This window comes from Bombus huntii, chromosome 8, assembly GCF_024542735.1.
Source record: "Bombus huntii isolate Logan2020A chromosome 8, iyBomHunt1.1, whole genome shotgun sequence".
Lineage (NCBI taxonomy): Eukaryota > Metazoa > Arthropoda > Insecta > Hymenoptera > Apidae > Bombus > Bombus huntii.
This window is the reverse complement of record NC_066245.1, coordinates 8998513-9013797: the sequence shown is the minus strand read 5'-3', so window position 1 is coordinate 9013797 and position 15285 is coordinate 8998513. Positions and strand designations below refer to the sequence as shown.

The window sequence follows — 15285 nt, the reverse complement described above, 5'->3', positions numbered from 1 at the left end:
AATTTCAATCTTTCTTTTTATGTCACTAGTCTCACAATGTATTTTTAATGATAGTGTACCACCTCATAAAGCATATAATTTTATTATTCGTTTCTTTCTTCTTTTCCTTTTCTATCTTTTTTTTCAATGCTCATCTCGATTAATAAAAAATGATTCTAAGTACTTTGTATAAAATACGATAACCAATGTACGTACATATGTATACATATATATAATATACATAATATAAAATAATATATATACATTATCATATATTACATATATGATATATATATATATATATATACACATTATTATTTATTATATATATATTATTTTTATTACGAAAAGAAACAAAAAAAATTCACATATTTCGAAAAACCTAAACACGAAAACAACACTATCGTTAGAAATTCACTGCATTCCCGCGTTGCCAGGAACGATAATCAAGCAGATCATCGAGCTTCTTTTGTATCTGTACAAAAATATATATGTGTACACATGTCTCAGTGAATCTTTGACCTACAGTCTGTTTTAAACAAAACGCCCAACATACTAACCGTGGATTATGTATAATATAATATGTTGGTATTTTCTTATAGCTACTGTTATTTTAAAATGAATTCTGTTAACCATTGATCGAGCAATTACTATTTCCTTAAGCTACGACATCTAACAGTGGAACATTCGTTAACAAAATTCATTCAATTTATGCTAACATCGACGATTCGAATCGTATGTTTTGATATGCAAATGTTTAAAACACACTGTACGCCGTGTCATCCCACACATAACATGCATTCACATAGCTTCTAGTTCATATGGAAACTCAATGATTGAAATTCATTTTCTTTAACAAGTAATTATACAAAATTTCTCATGCTGTAAGCACAGCTTCTTCGATAAACCCACAATAAAGTTATTTCTTTTCTTTACACAATGCAGTTTTTCTTGGCACATCATGCAAAAAAAACCACATTAGTAGATAGAGACACGCACATAACACTTTTGCACAAGAGTTAAGTATATTAAATTTTTATGTATAAATAAAAAAAAGGACAAGAAAGCCAGTTCAAGAATCATATTAAAAAATAATTAGAAAATGTAATTATTAACTTATATACGAAACACGGTTTTGTACCAGAGTCAACATTAAATACACAAATTACATTTCGTAACCTATATTTCACACCAATGGATAACAACGTATCTCTTACGTTTTTCCGCTTTTTTTTATCGAGAATGAGATCCATATTTGCAACACTTACAACATTTATAAAATGGTTTATTACGGAATATATTTTATCGTTAGTATAAGTATCGTCTTTATAACATTTAGTGATTTTATAATACTTCAATGTACAAAGTAATAAGTAAGCTTTAATTATACTACAACGATGCATTACACCATGTAAATGTTAACAATATAGGACAGTTAGCAGTTTTAAATGTTGAACGCGAACTAACGTTGAGCGTATAAAATGAAAGGATCGGCACACCAAGGTATAAAGTTATCGATCTATTAAATATTATAAAGCGTAATACAATCATAAGGATTGAAACGAACATTTCTATCTGTTAATCGTTTGAAATCGTAAGAAATTAATATTTTATAATACTACAAATAGAATTTACATTATAAAATGTATTTTTTTTTAGGCCATTCGGGAATTGTTTGATGAAATCAGTAATACCTTAATATAAAACGATATTCTAGATGTTTGTGAGAAGAAAAATGAAATGAAACGAAAAATTAAATGATTTACAGATTTGTATAAATTATATAAGTTGTACACTCTGGTCCAAAATCCAATGAATTGCGATCAATTGTTTCAGGAAGGCAGATTTAGATATGCTATGTATCTGCGTGTCAATTCTTTGTTTTATACAAACTGTGACTTACTTCTATATTTCAACCTAATTTCTTATATATATATATATATATATATATATAAGATACACATATATATATATGTATATATATGTATATATATGTATATATATGTATATATATGTATATATATGTGTGTATATATATATATGAATATGTATATGTATAATATCTACCTTAATACACACATACGTCAGTCTATCTGTACATACTATTTTAACGCAAGGGAAGTTCTCTTACACCATTACAATTAAAACCCGATACAAAAACCGACGGAATCTTTCTTCGAATAGAAGTAATCTGAGGTGACTTCTCTTTGTTATATATGTTATCGCCGTCGCTAATATTTCTTTTTTGTCACAGATCGTCTAAATCATTAGATCAAACTATGCCCTCCTTTCCTTTCTTCGTTATCTTTTACATTTTTTTTATCTTTTCCATATGTTATTTAGGAAAAGAGCGTCACATTCACACTATAGATCGCATTATGAATAATGCTAATGCATATCGTTAATTATTCAACAGTCGTTGGTCTCGCAAAACCTGTATTTCCTATCGACCGTTGCAGCGAGAGATAAGAAATAAGAGTTACAATGAGATGCAAAATATCCGTTTTCTAAAATCCCATATAAACAACAAAGTAGTATATCACGGTTCATCCGCGATACTTGATCTGTACAATATGTATTACAATTTAAAAGGTTTTTTTAATCAAAATCGTGTACTTAATTCAAAACTAATATCTTATTTTGGTTAAAAGCAAGCAGGTTTTCATGTTATAAATTAACATTAAATATTAATGCATGAAATTAGTTTTCCTTCAGTATAAATAAATGTATTGGACTCGAACAACAAATCTTCTTAATAAACAACTGTTTTATCTTAGAAAAATAAAATACAATGCAATATAATACATACAAAAAGTTGATACCTCTCTACAGGGTACCAAATCAAAATAAAAAAATAATGTTCATAATCGTCAAGATTGCAATTCGACCGCATTATAATACTTTATCTCCAATATCCGCTCGCAACAGTAATCAAACAGCATCCAATAATCTGCAGTACCAACTGACTGAATGATGATTGTAGATGATATTAATTGTCGGGCTGCAAGTTCCCAGCCAATTGAATTGATAAACATCCTAGCCTTGTACAGAGCTAACGAGGTAAAGTAGGCTAGTAAGTCTTGACGAAGGATGTGGTTTCTTGAATGTCTGCTTCACTATCTGTGCCCTGGTATCCCTGAGATTGAGAAAGGGAAAGAAGTGCATCCAGGCCTAATGATTCAGCTAGGGGATCTGGCGCTCTTGACTACAGTATAGATAACACAAAAAAAATATTGCACTAAAACTATAATATAATGTTATTTAACAAATGAAAAAGACTTAAGACTCAACTGAATTCAAGTGAAATCAAGAATTGGGAAGTAATTGAAATTCTGTGTAAAACTAAAATATTACACAACAAAGAGAAAAGATTTAAATTTCACCAAGCAGCTAAAAATACTACAAAAGTAGCAATGACATCCTAAGCATATTAATTTTAACTTACCGTTGAGTTTTGCTCTGCTTCTTTACAATTACTACATATGTAATCATCCTCCTCTGCAATTTCTGTACGATCTAAACCAACACAATGCATGTGGAACCAACCTTCACAGCCACCATCACACTGTACCCAATCAACTTCCCTACCTAACATAAACAAAAACAAAACAATAATATATAGAATAGCACACGCGCACGCACACACACACACACAAAATGTAATAATAAATATAATTATTCTAAAATATTTTGTTGAAATATGTGAAGTATTCCTACCGCTAGGTCGTAAGCAGTTAACAGCCGCACAATCATCTTCTTCGTCTGAAGTATCCTGTTTAGTCTTTTTCCTGTTACCACCCCTTTTCTTTGGGCCTTCTTCTCCTTCTTTACGTTTCATCTAAAATTTACGTCTAATTGAAACCAAAGCAACAGATTCATAACAAACACTGTATTTATATAAAGTATTTTTAACTAGGAAATGTTCCAAATTCAAGCTTCGCTAATATATATAAGGCATTTCTAAATTTAAATACCTTTCGAGGTCCACGCTTTATTGGAACTAGAGAACTGGCTGATTTTTTTTCTTTCTGCAATGCTTTGCGCTTAGCTAAATTCTTTTCTTCCATTTTTTGTCTTCCAAGTTTTTTCAATAATTCAAATTCGTCGGATTTTCTTTTCCTTCCACGCTTTTTTACATCCTTTATATCCTGATTCAAATTAGTTTGGACTTCCTCGTATGATGCATATTTTCGAACTGTACTAGGACTATTTGTATGACATAGTATACGCCAGATGTGTTGTGTTTCATCAAGTGCAACTTCTAATAAATCGCCTTCCATCATCAGTTCTTCAAGACGTAACCTTGCTGTTTGTGAAAGTACAACCGCAATTTCCGTTGCATCATTTGATTGTGTTTTACGTTGAATTTTTGATACTGTAAAAGAAAACATAAACATCATGAATACTACGTTTATATCTTTAACATTTATTATTTTTTGTGAGAGAGGATCTTACTATAGGAATACGCATGTTCGTTACTATTGAATGTACTACAACTTGGTTCATCATCATCTATAGTAACAATGTCGTCATCATCATCCTAAAATATATCATAAATATATTCAATAGTGTATAATATAGACGTATTTCAAATATTGTGCTATATTACAAATTCTATATATAATACTATTTATATAATAGACATACCGCAATACTAACTACACTATCATCTGAATGCACACCACTGAGTGGGGCAATTGCTTGTACTCTCTGATGTAATTCAGGATTATTTGCTGCCTTTTTCAGTTCGCTGCTAATAATCTTTTCTGTCTTTTCTCTTGCAGCTGCTTCCACTAATTTTTGTGATAATACAGACAATTTTGCCAGTGCAGATGAAATTTCATCCGTGGCTAGTGCTTGTCGAGCTCGATCCTATTCGATGTACGTATACTATGTATATTATGTATATCGTTATATATTATAACTCGATTTGTTAACGTTAACTTTTACATAGACCTCACCTGCCAATTCATTGCACGTTCCGTTAAACATTGTAATGCTTCACCTTCTGGTAAACGAATAGGAATTTTTTGAAGACTAACTAAAAGTGCAAGAATCGTTTCTAACCGTGGCCGTCGTGAACGTAAGCAACATGGACATAAAAATTTAATTTCTCTTGACATTGGAAATTTTCCTTTATACGATGTCTTTGGTAAAGGTACACAGTTTGCTAAAATTACAATATATTTTGACTAATTATAATTGAGCTCAACACCTATATTCATTATAATGAGAAAATATTACTTACAGTGAAACCAATCCTTACAAAGCTCACACTGAAGCATGAGCCCGAATCTTGGTCGACGACAAACACAATACCTTGAATCGTCAATTTCGGTTTTCATTAAGTTTCTTTCCCTTAAATTTCGCATCGCTTCCATTTCGCGTTGTTCAGCTAATTTAAACGCAGCTACAACGGTAGCTGAATCATTGGAATCATCCAATTTTGTATCACAGACAAATACAGGTCCTATAGAATCTTCATTCTTACTCTTTTTAGCTTTTAACGCTTGTATACCAACGCCAATTCGTGGTGATAAAGCTTCCATTAAAGTATAATGTGAATTTTTCCTTAGGAATGTTCTTGCTGTCCTTTCTTTCCAGGTTTTTGCTTGTGAAAGAGTAGATTCTAAGATCGGAAGAGCATCTAGGTGCAGTGGAATATTTCTACCTTTTTTTATTAAATCATCTAGCGTATTATAGTATGGAAAGTTATCTCTTGCTTGTATCTCTTCCATTATTTTTGTCCAATTTTTTGCCTTGTTTAATGTATCTTGAAGGACATCTAAGCTTGGTAGGTAAGCTTCTACTTTATCAGCTTCACGAATAAATTCTTCGAGAGATGTAATAGTTTGTCTATTTTTTGTATGGAAATATAATTTTGCTTTTTCTTCCCAATCATCAATTGCAAGCATTAATGCTTGCAACTCTGAGAGAGTATTTTCTATACTTAAATGAGGAGGCATTATCATACCTTTCTCAATTAATTTTGCTAAATCATCACGATGTACTGACTTTGGATCTTCTTGAACAGACTTTACTTCCTCAAGCCATTGTATTTGTGTTAATTTCTGTAATAAATAAATGTGATTATATATCTAAGAACACGAATATATTCTTGTCAAATACGTGTATACATTATATTTATGTATTTACTTGTCTCAAATGTGTGAGTTGAGGTAGTTCAATACAAATAGAATCTCCAAATTCAATACATTTTTCCAACTGTTCAATATCACAATCATCCTCTTTAGATTCTAGTTCTTCTGCTTCTGTTTGAAATTGCAATACTTGATCAAGTATAAATTTTACACCATCAGACTCCTTGAGTTCACAGCACAGATTTGTTATTTCTTTATAGAAAAGTGTTAATTCTTCTACTGTAAGCTTGTACTTAGTTTCAACAGATTGTCTGGTTCTGTATAAAAAATTTCAAATAAGTAAACTTATCTTAACACAAATAGTGATATCTAACATGAACATGAACTTAAAAACTTCATAATACCTGGTACGTTGTTTATTACTCAAAAGTTGTTGCGCAACACTTGCACACTTTTCAGCATCTTGTACAGCAGTTGTTAAAGCTGTGAGCAATTCACTTTCTGGAAATTTTTTACTTTCGGCTTCATTTAACAGTTCTTTTAATTCACTTAATTCAATTTTATCACTCTTTTTATCAGGATCCATTGCCTCTTTTACTTTTGTTACCCAGGAGTCAAATGACTCTGCTTTCAATTTTAATTTTTGTAACATAATTGGTAATTCGTCTAGAGTATAGCGATAACGTAATGTATGCTTATCTGGAGGACAATCACAAAGATCTGTGAAATGCCTTAAACAAACTAATTGAGAACTTTGGCATGAACATGTAACTGCACTCAAAAAACAAGTTGTCTTGCAAGCTTCACACTGTCTCTCATCGTCTGGTAAAAGTTCAAATGCTTCTCGTTCTGCTTCTGTTACACCCTGAAAGATATAATTTTTACCACAAAGATCATTCATGAGAATATACACCATTCTTACATTTTAAAAGAAATATTACAACGCAGAATGAGATTATCAATGAAACACATGTATCCATCTGTAGATAAAAACACTTTAAAATAGAAAAGATTTTTACAAATATATTATTTGTTTAAAATTAACAAAGATACTTTTCAACAAAATTACAAGAAAAACTATAAAAATCTCTGAATCAACAGAGAAAATACAACGCCTGTTTAGCATCATGGCAAGACTTTAAAAACATAACCTCTATTCGCCAATAAAAGTTATATAATCAAAATGAGAGACACACCAAATAGGTATCAACAAGTCAAGGTTGATAACTAAGGAACGATCGCACAAAAACTATTTTAATGATATGAATGTAGGCTAACCAAAAATAACGAAATATAAAGGCATTAACGATGATTATAACGACGTCGGTGAAACTACGATGCCCAATGGTTGGTAATATCAGCCGCACACACGTCTTTCACCGCGTGTGCCCGCATGGTTACGGTTATGTATGTTTGCCGACGTGTACGTGTAATGTTGTATGTGTAAGTCTGTGAGGGAATGTCTCAGCATATACTATACCATTTGACCTAAATATATTAGGCTTTGCATTTAGAATTATAATCTGTTCTATGTGAGAAAGTGATTTTGGAGGCAACATTTAAACGTTAAAAATACTTATGAGTTCAAAAAAGAATTAGACGCCAAGCATCTTATAAATTTTAATGAAACAAAAGATGAAATATATATTTATAATAATTAGTAAATTACATAAATATGCAATTTGATAAACTTAACAATTTAGTTGTATTGCCTATAAGTATTTTATTTTTAAAATACATTTGTGATATCTGCATCAAATTTAAAAAATAAAAATTATATTATTTGAAAAATAGAAATATGTCACTTACCCACTCCAACAGATTCTTCCGTAGTTTCTTCTCATCATCTACCATTTGAAGCATATCATGGTAAGTTGCAGTTGCAATTCCTATATCTAATGAGTCTGGGTCCAATGACATTTTACACACCAATTCATCATGAGAAAATACACAAAATCGTCTTAAATTTGAATAATGCGTTATGCAATCTCGTCCAATTTTGAGCTATTAAACATAGAATAACTGTATAAACTAAGTACAAACATGGATATAATATAATATGTTGGTAATAAGAATTTAAAATGATAGTATACCCAATCAGCGGGAGCAAAATTCACGGCTTCAGCAAAATTGTAACCCTGATTAAAACCTGCGTGATACGCTCTCGGAAATGTCACTACAAATTCTCCAGCGTGTTGATCAGTTCTGAATACTGGAACGCCTAAAAATCAGATATAAATATTAATGATAGTTTATACTAAATAGTATATACTTAACGAAATGGCAATTAAAAATAATATCGTATTACCTTCATTCGTTAAAATGTTTGGATTCATAATAGTAACTAACTGATGAAGTAAATCTGGTTGACTATGAAACAATTCTGGTGCAGCTGATTTCATTGAGTGTTCAAATCGTTCCGCTTCAGAACCTGGTACACCATACCATGTTTTCGGCTCTCCCCAGTGTAGATAATTGATTGAATAACTCCAGTGATCCTCATTATGCCAACAAAATGTTGCAAAACACATTCCAACATACATCCATGGAACTTTCATACCACTAATATCAGCATTTATATGACCTAATACACTTCCTCGTAAAATTGGTAAATTGTTCAAATTCCATGAAGATTCAGCATATTCTTGATCACATGTAAACAAATTGACGCTTGTTTTTGTTGGAAATCCCGACCCGTGATCCATTGTATGTAAATCTGCGCCATATTCGACTGTTACATCTTCGTCAATTGAGGAAACAATTCGCCAAAATTCTTTTTCTACTAGTGATGTTGGCACCATCTACAAAAAGTATTGTCCAATATTTGCAAGTATATTACAACATTATAATACATAATAAAATAACATACATGTACAGGCATGTTAAAATAGTCGCTCTTAAATTGGTCAGCCATTTCACCAAATTGTTGAAGTGTATATTCCCTTTGTGCTTGCTCAAAACCGAATGCTTCCATTGGCTTGGAAACTTCTTCAGCAACACACTTTGGACATCTCCAATCACCTTTTGGTATTTCTGTCAAAGGTGGCATAAGACAAAAAGTATGATAACTATCATCACATCCATCACATAAAAGCATACTTTCTTCATTATCACCTCTTCCGCAATTGTGACAAATATACTTTGCCAACTAGAAAAATACACACATGAATTAAGAAAGAGAAAATAAATTGTATAAATACAGGTCATAACTAAATAACATATGATGTACACTCACTGGGTCAACTTCATAAATAAGTTTTACACCTCTAGTTTTGTTTGATTTCTTTCCTTCTTTGGTATTAAATCCAGCCATTTTTGGGCCAGGTCCATAAAACTGTAATTTTTTAAGTTCTTTACTATTATCTTTATCATCATATTGTTTATTTCTAATTCCATCTTTACAATCATTGTCAGAATCACATTCCTCTTTACAATCCTCTTGTTTAATAGATACTTCCTGCTTTTCTTCTTGACCACTAAATCTCTTAGAACGACGGGAAAATTTCTCAGGTGGGGGTTTAATTTGTTGCCGTGATATAATTCCATGTGGTTTATAATCTCTATCTTTTTTCTCATTTACATTAGAATCTGGTTCAATTTTCTATATAATTCAACATATGATATGTGCGCATTAATTATTAAAAAAAAAAATGTACAGCATCTAAATAAGAAATAACTTACAATATCTGCCAATGTCTTTCCTTGTTTAAACACATCAAATGGATACAAAATACGTTCGTAGTGATTTTTTAGAATACTTCCAACACTACGACCAGAAGGATAACCTAATTTATTTGCAATTTTTGCCCATCTCCTTTCCTTCGTAACTGTGTCAATTCCTCCTAAAAATAACATTAATGTATTAATATTTAGAAACCATGAAGTAAAATATTAACAATTAAATAATAAAACAACAAACCTTCATCGGTAACTATCTTATGTAAAGAATATAAATCAAGAGCCTTGCGTTCAACAAGGGGGATTTTTAAAGATGAACCTTGAAGTTCCCAGAATTTTGCAATCTGATCCAAGAAATTAAGTTTTATCCTGGTTTTTGCCTCCAATTCGTTTAGCCTTTGTATTCTCGGAACAAATTTGAATTTATCTACATCAACAGCAAATGGTGGCTGCCAATTCTACAAACAAAAGAGAAAAGAAAAATTCATAAAATTGATTTATACATATCTTATCTATTACAATATAAAATACATACATTACACGTACATACAAAATAAAGTATAAAATACATAAGATGATACAATATACAAAGTAACTTAGTATTATATTAGTATATATGTATTATAGTAGTATTTATAGAATATGAATTGTTAATAACTATTATATAAGATCTTAAAGAGGCCCTAAATATTTACAAACAATTCGGTAACAAAACAAATTAAGTATAGTGAAAATTATGTAAAATAAGCATCCTAGTGATGCAAAAATTCTGGATTATTTTATTTATACATATCTCTGTTTATTAAAAGAACAATATAAATTTATTTAATCATTTATAATATTTATCTATATAATGTCATTTATATAAAGAATAATACAAAAAAAAGTTACAATAGTACATTTTGCGAATTATACACATTTACTACGATCTGGATTTGCATTCGATATACGTCGGAATACTTACAGGTCTTCAGATGATTCAATTAATTTAATAAAATACGGATTAGCATTTAGAGCATATATAGTAATGAAAATATAATTACGGTCTTTTATTGATATTTATCTAGCATAAGGAAATAGCAGAGAAATTACTTTCGTCTTAATTTTATTTGTTCTAAAATATCAGAAATTTATTGATGAGATACATAGTAACATATAAATATATATATCTAAATAATCGATAAATGCTTTCGTAGCTTCATCTCATCACCGTGACGCAACACCATTGTAAGATCAGTCGACTTTTAGAAACAATAAGTAATAAAGAGCATAAAACAGCCATCGAAATAGAAATGTGAATGATTTTGTTGTGATGATATAACATTTAATATGTTTACAAACGATTATATAATTATATCAACACAATAAAAAATTAGACATATTTTTAACATGATGCATATTGCTGCATCTCAAGTTGAAAATATATAAATATCATGAAGATTTTCTCCATATACGACGCCCGTTTAATGCCGTGACCATAGTTATTTCCGTAATGGCGTCATCCCGTTACAAAATATGAATTTTCTCAAAGAGTAATGAATTACAGATAACTAGATTAATATACAAATTACGATTAGATCAAAGTTATCAGTTAGACAAAAGATTTTACAATAAGAGATAACAATTGTAAAAACAATCAATTTTTTTCAAAGTTAAAGTGTTTGGCATGGAGAGGAACATTAGCAGTCGTAATGATACATTTATCGTTGCTAGACTAAAAACAGTATATGCTATAAATCTAAATAATGTTTACGTGAAAAGCTGTGAGAATAATATTTTTATGTTTTAAATTTATACACGTTATGATAAATTTGTGAAAGTCACCATACCCTTAAATTACTTGAATAATTATAAAATTTCGAATAATGTGATTCGTAATAAAATTAGTGCTTTAAATATATAAAAATATACTTTCATTCGGGGAAAAAAGTGTATAATACATTCAAAAAAACAATGATTGCGTAATTTTCTCAGTACAGATTTTATATAATTCATGTTAAATTATTACCTATGTGTGCTATATTGTTCGTACGTTTTGTATGATGCATTTTAGACGATTATATATTTATGCATAAAAAGACCAAGATTTTTGACACTCAATTTATATCGAAGGTATACTTCTAATTTCTCATTATTTATTTGTCCTTTTCATGATCAACATAATTTTACAATTTATATTGTAAAATCTTTCTTTTCACATGTGAAAACAAAATGGTGGCTCAAATAGATTCTAACGGTGATACAAATTAAACGAACAATTTATGGAATTTGAACTAGAAATCTGAATATTTTACACAAAGCTGATATTTCCATATTTGTATATATAGGCAGCGAAAAACATGGCAAAATTCGATGGTACTGCGCATCGGTACTTTCTACTTCGTAAAACACGAAATTAAAACAAAAAAAAAAATTATATCAAATTCTTAGAACAAACCAAATACAGAGATTCTCGAAGAGAATTGCCATATGACACAACGAAGCATATTTATTCATCAAAAACTTGTGATATTTTTAGGTAAAATCGTTTTACTTCTGGGTACACACGAAACTGATTCCCATATCGACAATATCACGATATCAGAATTGTATCAAAAAGATCTTTACCTATAAACGCTGATAATTATTTCAGCGCTTCCTCTGTCGATGTCATGGATATCGTATAGAATTTCCGAAACATTTCAAGACGTTTTCCTAAGGTGACATTGTTTCGATTGTCTCGGCCATTTTACATAGCGTACCTTCTAGCTATAACGATATTAATGTCGCAATAAAATGAGTACCGAACATATTTCATTTCAGAATTTTTTAGTAGTTCCTCAGAATACTGTCACTCCAAATTCTACTTCCTATTCTAACCCGTGAAGATATTGACGTGTGTATTGCATCTTGAAATGTCGATATAAATGCTAACAGCATACGCATACAAAATAAAAAAAAACCCTCCGAGATAATAAATCGAAGTCTTTTCTTCCCTTTCGATCGTATTATCTTACGACTCGTATCGATACGAAACAGTCACGACTTTTGCCAGATCCGTACTTTTTTAACGCGAACGGAAAATTCTATCTTTATTGATATATATATATATATAAAAGAAACACGTTATACGAGGAGAAACGAATTTTCCTCCTTTAATTTAATTGAATTTTTCTAAAGTACATGTTACATAGGAACTCATTTATTTTATGATGTCACGACTATGTGATGTTCGTACGGAAGCGTCATAGTGCGTAAACGAGGTCGTGTGTGCATATCTGCACGTTCACGAGAATCACAAGAAAATACAATGTTATCCATTCGTTCAAGTCTTAGGTCTTTAAGCATGGAACAAGGATGATGCTTGTATAACGTGTCCTTCCTATGATAAGGTAAACGAAAGAGAAAGCAAGGAAAAGAAAAAGATTGATAGTAGGTATGATACTCACAGGCGGCGGTTTGATCTTACAAATGCCAGACTTCTCTGCGATCGGTCGTATTTTTGCAATGTAGCCAAGAGGGTCGTGAAACTCTTCGATACTCGGTTCGAAAACCGGCGCCTCTGGAGGTATGACGAACTCGAAGTCCGAATCACCACGATCACAAGCCATGTCTTGGATGCAACGATAAGTCCCGAAAAAGTCTTCACAACCGAAGTTCGTGTCGAACCTCGATACCATGACTTGAATGCCTCGACACAGCTTGGACGCGGATAGGTGGCCCACACGGCACCTAACGCGGGTGAGGACCTCGCGTCAGGTTTAGCACCGTTACTCAGTTACCGGTTGCAGCAATTTATTTAGAAATCTGCTTCGATAAACCATCTTTATTAACTGCATTTGTGTACCTCGTGAGAAGCAGTTGACAATGTATGCAATAAGCACAAAACACAAACAGTAAACACTAACCACGATATCACACGAAACCTCGCACACGAGCAACTGTCCCATAGCCCCATTCCGTGATTCGTAAACCTACCTCTTCTTCCCTTACTTCATTACAATGCAATAGTGGCGCCATCTTGCATCGAAGAACGGATTATAGAACTTTTTCGCCTACGATTTTTGTATGTATGAAACTATGATCATAGATGTAAATATATCAAAATTATTTGTTCATAGGAAGGACGTTTAAGAATTCATATAAGAACATGATAAATATTAGTATTTTTAATGAAACATTGTATTTGAATACAACGTTTGAAAAACGCACGTTAAAGTTATAAGTACAATAAATGACAAATAAAAACAAAAATTCCCTATGAAACGCTGCTATTCACTTTTAATACATAATCAAATTAATTAATCATTTCTAAAACATAAGTTGTTCATGGGAAAATCATTTATAAATTTCCACTGCCACTACATAGTATGTAATTTTAAGATAAATATTTGTAGTATTTGAATGTGTTGATATTAATACAAATTTATGTCAAATCACATAATTTAAATTTGGCGCCCTAACACACAGATAACAAACATGCCATCTAGCGAATATACTTCAGAGGTGTCAGAATCAGATATTCACACGTATTGGAACGTTCCAAGTCGGTAGGTATATCATTATTACGTAAGTTATATAGTTTTGAAATAATTAACTTCATTTTTCACACTTAATAAGTGATTGTTAGTATTTAATAAGTAATTAAAGTAAGTAAAGTTTATTTCTAAAAATTATGTTTATGAAATTTGTAATATTTTTTATGTTACTTATTTTGTTTCTTGGTTATATTTGTTTATTATATTCACTTATGTTTTGCAGTATTAAAATAATTGTTTTTTGAATTCAGTTAAAATGGGAGGAAAGAGGTTTGGAGAACTTGAAAAAGTAACTGGTGTTACATTTTTCCGTCTTAGTCCATATGAACAAAGTCCTTTTGCTGGAATACGTGAGGCTACTATACGATTTGTAAAACGCTGTAGAGGAGAATTCTTTTTTATTACACCTCGTAAGTATTTTTTTATTAATTAATAATAAAATAATACTTTCAATTTGTCCTTCTCTAAATAATAAAACAGTAGAAGCGTATTATTATAGTTGCATAACTTAACACATTTTTATATTACAGCTAGCATTATATACCTATCTATTAAAATATTATACATTACGTTTCAGCCTTTCTTTGTACTTACCTACTAATGGAATGGGCAGATTTTGAATATTATAAACTACAACGTAAAAATCCGAAAGATTATGAAAATGATACATAATCTTTCAATATTGACAAGTAGATATGGCTATAATTGATAGGTTAAATGTAAAATGTAACATTCATGTTAAATGAAATTTGACTAAAATGTTAGCATTAAAATGAAACTCATTAAATATTTGAAAAGAAAAGTATATTTTAGTTTATTCAGTTGAAATTTTTTTCGACAATGTTATACTCCATAGAATTGCATCTAATTGTGTATATCCTCTACTAAGTTTTATTTGTATTTAATGTAATAAATAATTGGTATGGATAAAATAATTTTATTGTTATGAAGTGTACTGCCTGAAATCATTGTAATATTTAGTAAATATTTATATTGTATTTATTGATAGT

At 30.5% G+C, this 15285-nt stretch overlaps 2 protein-coding genes and 1 long non-coding RNA gene across 7 annotated transcripts; 2 read left to right on the top strand and 1 right to left on the bottom strand.

Annotated features, from left to right (window-relative positions):
* Positions 1-2726: 2726 nt before the first annotated feature.
* Positions 2727-13713, bottom strand: LOC126868514 (lysine-specific demethylase lid). 3 transcript variants are annotated; one of them, XM_050624027.1, is made up of 18 exons: positions 13187-13713; positions 10000-10216; positions 9762-9922; positions 9316-9681; positions 8950-9228; positions 8389-8881; positions 8174-8301; positions 7890-8084; positions 6485-6945; positions 6136-6397; positions 5228-6050; positions 4941-5149; positions 4627-4851; positions 4435-4519; positions 3954-4354; positions 3697-3817; positions 3425-3567; positions 2727-3115 (listed from the first exon to the last, which is right to left on the bottom strand). In XM_050624027.1, exons 1-18 carry the CDS (start codon positions 13415-13417, stop codon positions 3050-3052), a joined length of 4866 nt encoding a protein of 1621 aa, XP_050479984.1. In that variant the 5' UTR covers positions 13418-13713; the 3' UTR covers positions 2727-3049. The 3 variants fall into 3 exon arrangements, with proteins under 3 accessions (XP_050479984.1, XP_050479983.1, XP_050479985.1); XM_050624026.1 differs by having other exon boundaries at positions 2727-3184; positions 13187-13712; XM_050624028.1 differs by lacking the exon at positions 2727-3115 and adding an exon at positions 3173-3321.
* On the top strand, positions 4769-15210 carry LOC126868529 (cytochrome b-c1 complex subunit 8). Of its 3 annotated transcripts, none has more exons than XM_050624083.1 (3): positions 4769-4860; positions 14527-14685; positions 14853-15210. In XM_050624083.1, the coding sequence occupies exons 1-3, from the start codon at positions 4812-4814 to the stop codon at positions 14945-14947; spliced, it is 303 nt and encodes a 100-aa protein (XP_050480040.1). In that variant the 5' UTR covers positions 4769-4811; the 3' UTR covers positions 14948-15210. The 3 variants fall into 3 exon arrangements, with proteins under 3 accessions (XP_050480040.1, XP_050480041.1, XP_050480042.1); XM_050624084.1 differs by lacking the exon at positions 4769-4860 and adding an exon at positions 14193-14287; XM_050624085.1 differs by lacking the exon at positions 4769-4860 and adding an exon at positions 14292-14386.
* LOC126868536 (uncharacterized) lies at positions 10726-12181 on the top strand. Its single transcript, XR_007690631.1, has 2 exons — positions 10726-11870; positions 11986-12181. It is a non-coding gene; the product is annotated as an uncharacterized LOC126868536 (long non-coding RNA).
* Positions 15211-15285: the final 75 nt, after the last annotated feature.

What these genes read in the sequence shown, in the direction of transcription:
- LOC126868529 (XM_050624083.1), top strand. Translation starts at nt 4,812, where the DNA reads ATGAAATTTCATCCGTGGCTAGTGCTTGTCGAGCTCGATCCTATTCGA. An exon ending in CGAGCTCGATCCTATTCGAT is followed by an intron (nt 4,861 to 14,526) that starts GTACGTATACTA and finishes TTTTGAATTCAG; the next exon opens with TTAAAATGGGAGGAAAGAGG. An exon ending in ATTCTTTTTTATTACACCTC is followed by an intron (nt 14,686 to 14,852) that starts GTAAGTATTTTT and finishes ATTACGTTTCAG; the next exon opens with CCTTTCTTTGTACTTACCTA.
- LOC126868514 (XM_050624026.1), bottom strand. Translation starts at nt 13,417, where the DNA reads ATGGTATCGAGGTTCGACACGAACTTCGGTTGTGAAGACTTTTTCGGG. An exon ending in TTGTAAGGATTGGTTTCACT is followed by an intron (nt 5,150 to 5,227) that starts GTAAGTAATATT and finishes TTGTAATTTTAG; the next exon opens with CAAACTGTGTACCTTTACCA. An exon ending in AACGTGCAATGAATTGGCAG is followed by an intron (nt 4,852 to 4,940) that starts GTGAGGTCTATG and finishes TACATCGAATAG; the next exon opens with GATCGAGCTCGACAAGCACT.